Source organism: Engystomops pustulosus, chromosome 2 (genome assembly GCF_040894005.1).
Source record: "Engystomops pustulosus chromosome 2, aEngPut4.maternal, whole genome shotgun sequence".
In the NCBI taxonomy this organism is placed as follows: domain Eukaryota; kingdom Metazoa; phylum Chordata; class Amphibia; order Anura; family Leptodactylidae; genus Engystomops; species Engystomops pustulosus.
The window spans coordinates 140,673,142-140,686,575 of NC_092412.1; the positions used below are offsets into that span (position 1 = coordinate 140,673,142).

At 44.9% G+C, this 13,434-nt stretch overlaps 1 protein-coding gene across 3 annotated transcripts in view; it reads right to left on the minus strand.

The window, feature by feature from the left end:
* Positions 1-206: 206 nt before the first annotated feature.
* Positions 207-13,434, minus strand: part of C2H1orf94 (chromosome 2 C1orf94 homolog) — a 139,368-nt gene continuing 126,140 nt past the window's right edge. For 2 of the 3 annotated variants that reach the window (XR_011852854.1, XM_072133093.1), the window contains one exon: positions 233-338. Coding sequence is in view for 1 of the 3 variants with exons in the window: in XM_072133092.1 (XP_071989193.1) it covers positions 248-338 (91 nt within the window). In the remaining 2 variants the exon portion in view is untranslated. Of the gene's footprint in view, positions 339-13,434 lie in introns of all 3 variants that reach the window. The other variant, XM_072133092.1, reaches the window with a different exon arrangement.

The following is a 13,434-nucleotide window of genomic DNA, read 5'->3' on the forward strand; positions in this document are numbered from 1 at the left end:
TGCGTCAAACAAATGCATGAGATTTTATACAGTATTGTCATCAACATGAAACAGAAAATATTGTGTAATTATTACATCTTTCAGCGCAAGATTATCTCTAATATTGTGTTTACGGGTTTCCTTATTCCCAAACCATTTACTGATCGCATACTCCACAACAAGAATAATTTCACCATGTACAATCATTGATAAATACATAAATAGCATTTGAATAATTCTTTATTCATTGCCTAACAAAACAAAGCAGTCAACTGAAAAAGAGAACAAAAAAACAAAGAAGAAAAGTGTGATCTACCATTTTGGACTTTTTAACTAAATTTCTTGGTTCCGCTTTGGACCTGTGGATAAACAAAAATTGTATACATTGCATTTAAAATGTTTCTACAGCAAATTGTGATACATACATGCAGTTAAAAGAAGCACTATAAGGAATAAAATTTGGGATAACTGACTCAGGGGACACTAAAGGGGAATATTAGACTGCTTCTTCAGGCATTGCAAAAGCGTCATACACAATAATAAAAAGATACATTTTTAGACTTCCCAGATTTTACTAGCAACTGGTTGGCTTTTCAGTCATTTCAGTTTTTGAGGGAGACAAAAACATAGAATAGGATAAGTCTGAAGGCTTACCCTCACTCTGTATACTGTCTCCCTCTGTATACTCTGTGTGTGTATATATATATATATATATATATATATATATATATATATATATACACTAGCTGTAGCCCTCGGAATTGACTGGAATAATAAATAACTGCTCTAAGTTGTAGCAAAATGCAAAATAGAAACATATTTAACATAATAAATAGCATATCTATTGATCTATCCGCATCTACCTGTCTAACTCTATCTATTTCAATCTATCTATCACCATTTATCTCTCTTTCTATCTATATGTATCTCTTTCTCTATATATATTTATCTATCTCTATACCTCTATATCCATATTACCTCACACATAAGATTATTTACACTCATTGTCTATAGTAACCAATAAAAGCTCAGATATCATATTAATGACCTGTGGCAAAATATAAGCTGAGCTGTGATTTGTTGCCAACTGTCACAGTAGCAGCAAACATGGCTCCTGCATATGGTGGTTAATAAGTGTATTTTGGAAAGCGTGTACTGGAAAACTGTTATCTGAATTGTAAGGTATGGGTTTGTTTTTAACTCTTGAATAGCTGTTTGCTGCCCCTTGTACAGGTTTGGATTATGAACACGTGTTATTCCTTGCAAGCTCCACCAACTCCCTCTCCAATCTTCCTCTGTTCAATGTCTGTGTTCTTTTGCATATTTATCTTTACCTTTTATTAGCCAGTCTTAGATGTGGCCTTTTTTGCCACCCTGCCCTAAAGACCAGGATCCTGGAGTCACCTCTTCACTGTTAAGCTTGACACAGGCGTTTGGCGGGTGCTATTTAATAAAGCTTCCAGTTGAGGACCTGTGAGGCATCAGTTTCTAAAACTAGAGACTGTAATGCACTTGTCTTGTTGCTTAGTTGTGCAGCAGGGCCTCCCACTTCTTTTTCTACTCTGCTTAGAACCTGTTTGTGCTCTCCTCAGAAGGGAGTAGTACACACCATTGTCGTAAATATTCAGTTTCCTGGCAATTTGTTTCATGGAATGGCCTTCATTTCTAAGAACAATAATAGACTGTCGAGTTTCAAATCAAAGTTTGTGAGAGTTTCATAGAAGAAATAGACGTGATGCTCCAGATTCTCAACCAGTGCAAAGGAAGGTCAGTTCTATAGCTTCTCTAATCAGACAAACTGTTTTCAGTTGTGCTAGCATACTTGAACAAGGGTTTTCTAAACATCCATTATCCTTCTTACACAGTTGGCAAACACAATGGGACAGATTTATCAAGCTGTCTGAAAGTCAGAATATTTCTAGTTGCCCATGGCAACCAATCACAGCTCAGCTTTCATTTTACCAGTGCTCATTAATATTTTAAAGGGAGCTGTGATTGGTTGCCATGGGAAACTAGAAATATTCTGACTTTCAGACAGCTTGATAAATCTGCCCCAATGAATCATTAAACCACTAGAGTGGTGGTTGTTATATCCAATGTAGATTGATAATGGAGGGCCAAATTTCTTAATAATGGAGAAACATGCAAGCTGTGTCATTCATTAACTGAAATGCTCTAGCTCAGGAGTTGTTGCAGGCCTGAGGAAACAAGCAGGATGGGGAGCTTTACCAGTATCTTAAAATCTTTGGATACTGCTACCCAAACATTTATGTTTGTTCTCATTGGCACCATATTAACACTTGAAGTACACCAGAGGATATAATATATAACGCTTCTCCCCCTCTGTATTAGGGATGCATCTTGATTGCAGTGTAGTAACCATATCAGACTTAATGAATATTATATTATATATTGGCCAGTGACGTCACCATGCCTTCAGGAGCATTAGAGCATGCGCATCTTCGGCTCACATGGCGGCAGCGCCTACTATCGCCAAAGTCTCATGACTACGGCGGCGAGACTTCTACGGTCTCCTTGCCACAGTACGCACAGTTGCCATGTGAGTTGGCGATGCGCATACTCTAATGCTCCTGAGGGCTCGGTGACGTCACCAGCTCTCAGGAGCGAAGAAGGGAGGGTGGGGGGGAGGCGGGGACAGCACTCTGCATGCCTCCCCTAGTATGCTAATGCCCAAGTGCTGTGACATAGAGTCAAGCGCCAAATGGGTTATTAGCAAAGTTCACAATCTATAGTTATAATCCATCCATTTCGTTATTTGATTAACCAAAATATGTGCCTGCACCAGCTCATCTCTTAGTGTGGGTCATAATGACCATTATAAAGTGGTAGGTTTCCTTAAATGGCGTCTGGACATGTGATCTTGCTCTTATACTGTAGATTCACATGTCCATCCCAGCCAATCACAGGCATGCCTACAGAGGACATCCCTGTGGTTGCTAAGTGGATGGAAACTGCTTGATCAAGCAGCTATGCAGTTTTTCCAGAACTAAACACATGCCCGGATCCTGAATAATGTGTGTTTGGGCTCCGGGTCTGTGGGTGCTGAATCCATGAAATTCAGTAAAGTTTCGGTTCCCTCATGGTACTCAGAGCATTGGTCAGATCTGTTGATATTCATGTTATATGTATACGGACAATAACATTGCTCATACTGTGTCCTTTAAGAGAACAATAGCAATAAATAAAGTTGAATAAGATTTTTAACTTTAAAAGCTTTGTAAGAAAGAATTCCACCCACACTTTAAATGTATCTTGATAGGTTAATTAGTGTCATATGAAATTGGCCCCAGTGTGTGTGTACTGTTTGAGATTTGGAAATTAGACTGAAAGTGATTAGAATCTATGTACTCCAGAATATTACAAAATTGCTGGAGAATATGTTGTTGTTGCTACTGCATGCAAATGAATTTGCAATAATGAGCATATGAATACATCATATGTTTTGAAAATTACTTCAAACAAACTTGCAGCATACGTGGATGAAAAATTAAGTGAATTTAACAATGGCATATATTTATATATATATATATATATATATATATATATATCGTTACACAGTTATATCAAACAAAGCATTTTCCCAGGGTTTAAGGGTTTTTTATGGGTGGGACTGCTGCTGTCCTTTGCCCTCAGACGCTGGCCTAAGGACTCCAGCTGCTCCACTGGTTGAGAAAATGCCAATGGCTCTAAAGAAAGAATCCTGATTAGAACTGTTCAAAATGAGACCCAAAAAGACATATAAACATCAAATTAAAAGGAACCTTTCAAGAGAAGTAGTGCCCAATAAACACCATCAACCCCTTATCCAGTACATTACTATTACCTTATCCATCTACCTTCCTGGATATTTTGCTGTTGAGACCAGCATATATGCAAAGGCCTGGAAACTTTAGTCTATTGTCTTTACAATAGCCAGTGTAGTGAATGTAGTTAAGCAGAGGGTTTAATCTAACTTCAATATACCCCCCATCATACCTATCAGCTTAAATTGCCATATACTGTACATACTTCAGAACAGATTCCATGGATGATAACCTGTAAACAGTAAATCAGCTTGGCCAGTAAACAAAACTTCTTGTTCCTTTCTGGAAACAGCTAATCTGTGAATTTACTGAGTATTAGACCTCCAATATTATTATATTGAAGATTTATCTTAAGGCAAGTCATTCATATTGTCATGAGTGGTTCCACAACCCATAGGTCCTGACTCCTGCCCCATCCTCTCCGGTCGTGCGCGCGTGCGCCGGCTTCAGGTGAATTAAAGGGCCAGCGCGCCACTATATGGCGATACCCATTTTCAGGTTATCTATTTAACCCTGCCTCTTCCTGTAAACCCTGCCGGATCTTTGTGCCTATGTCTATGAAAAAGCTCCCCAGCAATATTCCTGCGTTCCTGTGTCTCCTGCATTCCTGTGTCTCCTGCGTTCTTGTGTGTTCCCGTGTATCTTGTGTTCCTGCTCCCATGTGTTCCAGTTCCTGTTCCTGTGTTCTTGTGTGCCTGTGTTCCCGTTACCATCTGCCTGGACCTCATGTTGCTGACCCCGGATAGGACTTGACATTTCATTTCTACTGCCTGACCTGACCCTGTGCCTGGACCTGACCACGAGTCTTCTGCTAAGGTACCTCAACATCGACTGCCACAGCAGACTAGTCCCACCTGTGGAACGACCTAGTGGTACCCTGCCGCAGCAAGTCCATCCCACTTTGCGGCGGGCACTGGTGACTCCAGTCCCAGGTGTCGGCTAGTACCACCTCCCGCGGAGGTCCAGAGAATCCACTGATCCTGACACATATATTGCTCAATGTGCCAAAACCACCTCCACAAAAGGTTGGATTTTCAGGTACAAAAGAGGTAGGCTTAATACCTTACAGTTCAAGAGGGTTCCAATTAGCATAGAACATATCATCATATCTTTTAGAGATGTTAAATTTGTTAATTTTAATTTGTTAAAATTTGTTTCGTCCCAATTCGCCGAATTTTTTTGAAAAAATTTGATTCGACCCGAATCGAATCAAAACGAATCACGTTAAAAAACAGGCTTTCCTGGCTGCAGAGAGCCTGTAGGGTGTTGTAGAACGTTGTACCATGCTTAAATATGCATAGGGAGCGTGGTTTGGTCTTCAAACAATGCTGTGTTTTAGTATGACACGCACATGACATCGTTTCACTCTTTCATGTGCACTTACATAGGCCAACTTCCCCAAATAAGCGAAGCGTGAACGCAGCTTGACAAGGTAACGTCTGTGCCAGCTCGAAATGACCAAGCTGAGGGCCAAGATCCCACTATAACATCAAAGAGTGCACTCTTTTTACACTGACATCAGATGATTCCATAGATTACGACACAACCTGTTCTGTTAAACGCGGATACATGTGGAAAGCCCCCCAAAAGAGTGCAGAGGATGTCAGCAGTAATTTTGCATTGACGTCACTGATCATTAAGCCTTTCTTTTCACGCGTCGGTGTCCTCTTTCAATCTTTCAATAATCCATCAGTATTGCTAAAGCCAAAAACAAACAGGAGTTGATCCAGAATAGAGATGAGCAGCAAATGGGATACTTGCATGTCCTCTGTGTTCTGTATCCACTCCTGCTTTTGGCTATCTATCCTGAAGCTTTTCATCCTTCTGACAGATGAAATGAAGGGGAAAACCAAACATAGTGGCAACGTCATAGAGTGATGGAGGGTGAAAACAGCATTATGGAAATCACAGGGTGTTCCAGGGAGACAGCGGTCAGTTGGCAGCAGCATGAGTGGCACAATGACAAATTATGGAGGTGGCAGAAACATGGTATGCCACAAAGTGGCACAAAGATCAGAGTGTGGAAGTGGTGGCAGCAGAAGCAGCAGCAGGAGTCCACAGGTGGCAGCAACATGGTGGCAGCAACAGGGATAGCCACAGAGTGGCACAATGATTTAGTGTGGAGATGGCATCAGCAGCAGGATCCCACAGGTGGCAGCAACATGGTGACAGTAACAGGGAAAGCCACAGAGTGGCACAATTATATAGTGTGGAGATGGCATCAGCAGCAGCAACAGGAGGCCACAAAGAGGCACAATGATAAGAGTGAGGAGGTGGCGACAGAAGAAGCAGCAGCAGGAGTCCATAGGTGTCAGCAACATGGTGGCAGCAACAGGGAAAGCCACAGAGTGGCATAATGATATTGTGTAAAGGTGGCATCAGAAGCAGCAGGAGCCCGCAGAGTGGCACAATGATATAGTGTGAAGGTGGCATCAGTAGCAGCAGCAAGAGTAGCACAATGATATAGCGTGAAGGTGGCATCAGAAGTCGCAGCAGGAGCCCACAGAGTGGCACAATGATATAGTGTGAAGGTGGCATCAGAAGCATCAGGAGCCTGCAGAGTGACACAATGATATAGTGTGTTGGTGGCATCAGAAGCAGCAGGAGCCTGCAGAGTGGCACAATGATATAGTGTGAAGGTGGCATCAGAAGCATCAGGAGCCTGCAGGGTGGCACAATGATATAGTGTGAAGGTGGCATCAGAAGCAGCAGCAGCAGGAGCCCACAGAGTGGCACAATGATATAGTGTGAAGGTGGCATCAGTAGCAGCAGCAGCAGGAGGAGCCCACAGAGTGGCACAATGATATAGTGTGTTGGTGGCATCAGAAGCAGCAGGAGCCCACAGAGTGGCACAATGATATAGTGTGAAGGTGGCATCAGAAGCAGCAAGAGCGGCAGAGTGGCACAATGATATAGTGCGTTGGTGGCATCAGTAGCAGCAGCAGCAGGAGCCCACAGAGTGGCACAATGATATAGTGTGAAGGTGGCATCAGTAGCATCAGAAGCAGCAGGAGCCCACAGAGTGGCACAAGATATAGTGTGAAGGTGGCATCAGAAGCAGCAGGAGTCTGCAGAGTGGCACAGTGATATAGAGCGTTTGTTGCATAAGTAGCAGCAGCAGCAGCAGGAGCCCGCAGAGTGGCACAATGATATAGTGTGAAGGTGGCATCAGTAGCAGCAGCAGCAGGAGGAGCCCACAGAGTGGCACAATGATATAGTGTGAAGGTGGCATCAGTAGCATCAGAAGCAGCAGGAGCCCACAGAGTGGCACAAGATATAGTGTGAAGGTGGCATCAGAAGCAGCAGGAGTCTGCAGAGTGGCACAGTGATATAGAGCGTTTGTGGCATAAGTAGCAGCAGCAGCAGGAGCCCGCAGAGTGACACAATGATATAGTGTGAAGGTGGCATCAGTAGCAGCAGCAGCAGGAGGAGCCCACAGAGTGGCACAATGATATAGTGTGTTGGTGGCATCAGAAGCAGCAGGAGCCCACAGAGTGGCACAATGATATAGTGTGAAGGTGGCATCAGAATCAGCAGGAGCCCGCAGAATGGCACAATGATATAGTGTGAAGGTGGCATCAGAAGCAGCAAGAGCGGAAGAGTGGCACAATGATATAGTGTGTTGGTGGCATCAGAAGCAGCAGGAGCCCGCAGAGTGGCACAATGATATAGTGTCAAGGCGGCATCAGTAGCAGCAGCAGCAGGAGCCCACAGAGTGGCACAATCATATAGTGTGTTGGTGGCATCAGAAGTCGCAGCAGGAGCCCACAGAGTGGCACAAGATATAGTGTGAATGAGGCATCAGAAGCAGCAGCAGGAGCCCGCAGAGTCTAGTGGAGACGAGTGTCCATTTTATATGTCCACCTCATCCTCCCAAATTGACTTTGAGGAACCCCCAAGAATAAGATTTTTAACTTTAAAAGCTTTGTAAGAAAGAATTCCACCCACACTTTAAATGTATCTTGATAGGTTAATTAGTGTCATATGAAATTGGCCCCAGTGTGTGTGTACTGTTTGAGATTTGGAAATTAGACTGAAAGTGATTAGAATCTATGTACTCCAGAATATTACAAAATTGCTGGAGAATATGTTGTTGTTGCTACTGCATGCAAATGAATTTGCAATAATGAGCATATGAATACATCATATGTTTTGAAAATTACTTCAAACAAACTTGCAGCATACGTGGATGAAAAATTAAGTGAATTTAACAATGGCATATATTATATATATATATATATATATATATATATATATATATCGTTACACAGTTATATCAAACAAAGCATTTTCCCAGGGTTTAAGGGTTTTTTATGGGTGGGACTGCTGCTGTCCTTTGCCCTCAGACGCTGGCCTAAGGACTCCAGCTGCTCCACTGGTTGAGAAAATGTCAATGGCTCTAAAGAAAGAATCCTGATTAGAACTGTTCAAAATGAGACCCAAAAAGACATATAAACATCAAATTAAAAGGAACCTTTCAAGAGAAGTAGTGCCCAATAAACACCATCAACCCCTTATCCAGTACATTACTATTACCTTATCCATCTACCTTCCTGGATATTTTGCTGTTGAGACCAGCATATATGCAAAGGCCTGGAAACTTTAGTCTATTGTCTTTACAATAGCCAGTGTAGTGAATGTAGTTAAGCAGAGGGTTTAATCTAACTTCAATATACCCCCCATCATACCTATCAGCTTAAATTGCCATATACTGTACATACTTCAGAACAGATTCCATGGATGATAACCTGTAAACAGTAAATCAGCTTGGCCAGTAAACAAAACTTCTTGTTCCTTTCTGGAAACAGCTAATCTGTGAATTTACTGAGTATTAGACCTCCAATATTATTATATTGAAGATTTATCTTAAGGCAAGTCATTCATATTGTCATGAGTGGTTCCACAACCCATAGGTCCTGACTCCTGCCCCATCCTCTCCGGTCGTGCGCGCGTGCGCCGGCTTCAGGTGAATTAAAGGGCCAGCGCGCCACTATATGGCGATACCCATTTTCAGGTTATCTATTTAACCCTGCCTCTTCCTGTAAACCCTGCCGGATCTTTGTGCCTATGTCTATGAAAAAGCTCCCCAGCAATATTCCTGCGTTCCTGTGTCTCCTGCATTCCTGTGTCTCCTGCGTTCTTGTGTGTTCCCGTGTATCTTGTGTTCCTGCTCCCATGTGTTCCAGTTCCTGTTCCTGTGTTCTTGTGTGCCTGTGTTCCCGTTACCATCTGCCTGGACCTCATGTTGCTGACCCCGGATAGGACTTGACATTTCATTTCTACTGCCTGACCTGACCCTGTGCCTGGACCTGACCACGAGTCTTCTGCTAAGGTACCTCAACATCGACTGCCACAGCAGACTAGTCCCACCTGTGGAACGACCTAGTGGTACCCTGCCGCAGCAAGTCCATCCCACTTTGCGGCGGGCACTGGTGACTCCAGTCCCAGGTGTCGGCTAGTACCACCTCCCGCGGAGGTCCAGAGAATCCACTGATCCTGACACATATATTGCTCAATGTGCCAAAACCACCTCCACAAAAGGTTGGATTTTCAGGTACAAAAGAGGTAGGCTTAATACCTTACAGTTCAAGAGGGTTCCAATTAGCATAGAACATATCATCATATCTTTTAGAGATGTTAAATTTGTTAATTTTAATTTGTTAAAATTTGTTTCGTCCCAATTCGCCGAATTTTTTTGAAAAAATTTGATTCGACCCGAATCGAATCAAAACGAATCACGTTAAAAAACAGGCTTTCCTGGCTGCAGAGAGCCTGTAGGGTGTTGTAGAACGTTGTACCATGCTTAAATATGCATAGGGAGCGTGGTTTGGTCTTCAAACAATGCTGTGTTTTAGTATGACACGCACATGACATCGTTTCACTCTTTCATGTGCACTTACATAGGCCAACTTCCCCAAATAAGCGAAGCGTGAACGCAGCTTGACAAGGTAACGTCTGTGCCAGCTCGAAATGACCAAGCTGAGGGCCAAGATCCCACTATAACATCAAAGAGTGCACTCTTTTTACACTGACATCAGATGATTCCATAGATTACGACACAACCTGTTCTGTTAAACGCGGATACATGTGGAAAGCCCCCCAAAAGAGTGCAGAGGATGTCAGCAGTAATTTTGCATTGACGTCACTGATCATTAAGCCTTTCTTTTCACGCGTCGGTGTCCTCTTTCAATCTTTCAATAATCCATCAGTATTGCTAAAGCCAAAAACAAACAGGAGTTGATCCAGAATAGAGATGAGCAGCAAATGGGATACTTGCATGTCCTCTGTGTTCTGTATCCACTCCTGCTTTTGGCTATCTATCCTGAAGCTTTTCATCCTTCTGACAGATGAAATGAAGGGGAAAACCAAACATAGTGGCAACGTCATAGAGTGATGGAGGGTGAAAACAGCATTATGGAAATCACAGGGTGTTCCAGGGAGACAGCGGTCAGTTGGCAGCAGCATGAGTGGCACAATGACAAATTATGGAGGTGGCAGAAACATGGTATGCCACAAAGTGGCACAAAGATCAGAGTGTGGAAGTGGTGGCAGCAGAAGCAGCAGCAGGAGTCCACAGGTGGCAGCAACATGGTGGCAGCAACAGGGATAGCCACAGAGTGGCACAATGATTTAGTGTGGAGATGGCATCAGCAGCAGGATCCCACAGGTGGCAGCAACATGGTGACAGTAACAGGGAAAGCCACAGAGTGGCACAATTATATAGTGTGGAGATGGCATCAGCAGCAGCAACAGGAGGCCACAAAGAGGCACAATGATAAGAGTGAGGAGGTGGCGACAGAAGAAGCAGCAGCAGGAGTCCATAGGTGTCAGCAACATGGTGGCAGCAACAGGGAAAGCCACAGAGTGGCATAATGATATTGTGTAAAGGTGGCATCAGAAGCAGCAGGAGCCCGCAGAGTGGCACAATGATATAGTGTGAAGGTGGCATCAGTAGCAGCAGCAAGAGTAGCACAATGATATAGCGTGAAGGTGGCATCAGAAGTCGCAGCAGGAGCCCACAGAGTGGCACAATGATATAGTGTGAAGGTGGCATCAGAAGCATCAGGAGCCTGCAGAGTGACACAATGATATAGTGTGTTGGTGGCATCAGAAGCAGCAGGAGCCTGCAGAGTGGCACAATGATATAGTGTGAAGGTGGCATCAGAAGCATCAGGAGCCTGCAGGGTGGCACAATGATATAGTGTGAAGGTGGCATCAGAAGCAGCAGCAGCAGGAGCCCACAGAGTGGCACAATGATATAGTGTGAAGGTGGCATCAGTAGCAGCAGCAGCAGGAGGAGCCCACAGAGTGGCACAATGATATAGTGTGTTGGTGGCATCAGAAGCAGCAGGAGCCCACAGAGTGGCACAATGATATAGTGTGAAGGTGGCATCAGAAGCAGCAAGAGCGGCAGAGTGGCACAATGATATAGTGCGTTGGTGGCATCAGTAGCAGCAGCAGCAGGAGCCCACAGAGTGGCACAATGATATAGTGTGAAGGTGGCATCAGTAGCATCAGAAGCAGCAGGAGCCCACAGAGTGGCACAAGATATAGTGTGAAGGTGGCATCAGAAGCAGCAGGAGTCTGCAGAGTGGCACAGTGATATAGAGCGTTTGTTGCATAAGTAGCAGCAGCAGCAGCAGGAGCCCGCAGAGTGGCACAATGATATAGTGTGAAGGTGGCATCAGTAGCAGCAGCAGCAGGAGGAGCCCACAGAGTGGCACAATGATATAGTGTGAAGGTGGCATCAGTAGCATCAGAAGCAGCAGGAGCCCACAGAGTGGCACAAGATATAGTGTGAAGGTGGCATCAGAAGCAGCAGGAGTCTGCAGAGTGGCACAGTGATATAGAGCGTTTGTGGCATAAGTAGCAGCAGCAGCAGGAGCCCGCAGAGTGACACAATGATATAGTGTGAAGGTGGCATCAGTAGCAGCAGCAGCAGGAGGAGCCCACAGAGTGGCACAATGATATAGTGTGTTGGTGGCATCAGAAGCAGCAGGAGCCCACAGAGTGGCACAATGATATAGTGTGAAGGTGGCATCAGAATCAGCAGGAGCCCGCAGAATGGCACAATGATATAGTGTGAAGGTGGCATCAGAAGCAGCAAGAGCGGAAGAGTGGCACAATGATATAGTGTGTTGGTGGCATCAGAAGCAGCAGGAGCCCGCAGAGTGGCACAATGATATAGTGTCAAGGCGGCATCAGTAGCAGCAGCAGCAGGAGCCCACAGAGTGGCACAATCATATAGTGTGTTGGTGGCATCAGAAGTCGCAGCAGGAGCCCACAGAGTGGCACAAGATATAGTGTGAATGAGGCATCAGAAGCAGCAGCAGGAGCCCGCAGAGTGGCACAATGATATAGTGTGAAGGCGGCATTGGTAGCAGCAGCAGCAGGAGCCCGCAGAGTGGCATAATCATATAGTGTGAAGGTGGCATCAGAAGTCGCAGCAGGAGCCCACAGAGTGACACAAGATATAGTGTGAAGGCGGCATCAGAAGCAGCAGGAGCCCTCAGAGTTGCACAATGATATAGTGTAAAGGTGGCATCAGAAGCAGCAGCAGCAGCAGGAGCCCACAGAGTGGTACAATGATATAGTGTGAAGGTGGCATCAGTAGCAGCAGCAGCTGGAGGAGCCCACAGAGTGGCACAATGATATAGTGTGTTGGTAGCATCAGAAGCAGCAGGAGCCCGCAGAGTGGCACAATGATATAGTGTGAAGGTCGCATCAGAAGCAGCAAGAGCGGCAGAGTGGCACAATGATATAGTGCATTGGTGGCATCAGTAGCAGCAGCAGCAGGAGCCCGCAGAGTGGCACAATGATATAGTGTGTTGGTGGCATCAGAAGCAGCAGGAGCCCGCAGAATGGCACAATGATATAGTGTGAAGGTGGCATCAGAAGCAGCAAGAGCGGCAGAGTGGCACAATGATATAGTGTGTTGGTGGCATCAGAAGCAGCAGGAGCCCGCAGAGTGGCACAATGATATAGTGTGAAGGCGGCATCAGTAGCAGAAGCAGCAGGAGCCCGCAGAGTGGCACAATCATATAGCGTGAAGGTGGCATCAGAAGTCGCAGCAGGAGCCCACAGAGTGGCACAATCATATAGTGTGAAGGTGGCATCAGAAGTCGCAGCAGGAGCCCACAGAGTGGCACAAGATATAGTGTGAATGCGGCATCAGAAGCAGCAGCAGGAGCCCGCAGAGTGGCACAATGATATAGTGTGAAGGTGGCATCAGAAGCAGCAGCAGGAGCCCGCAGAGTGGCACAATGATATAGTGTGAAGGTGGCATCAGAAGCAGCAGGAGCCTGCAGAGTGGCACCATGATATATTGTGGAGGTGGCGGACAATTCCAGTCCCTGGTAAAGATGGTAGGAGGCAGATGGTGCAACTAGCAGCAGTTGTGTGGCATGAGGTGGGTGGCAGCATCAGTATAGAAGCTGAGGCAGGTAGTTAGTTTATACAATGAAATGAGTCGGGGTTCTATGTGGATTTGACACGTGAATCTGGCTGTAAACTAGAGCCACAATAAGGTATGGCAATGTGCGTTATACAGATACCGCACAACTGACAGTGTAATTTCAGCGAAAATAATTGTATAAACTATGTGGATTTCACACGTAAATATGGCTGTAAA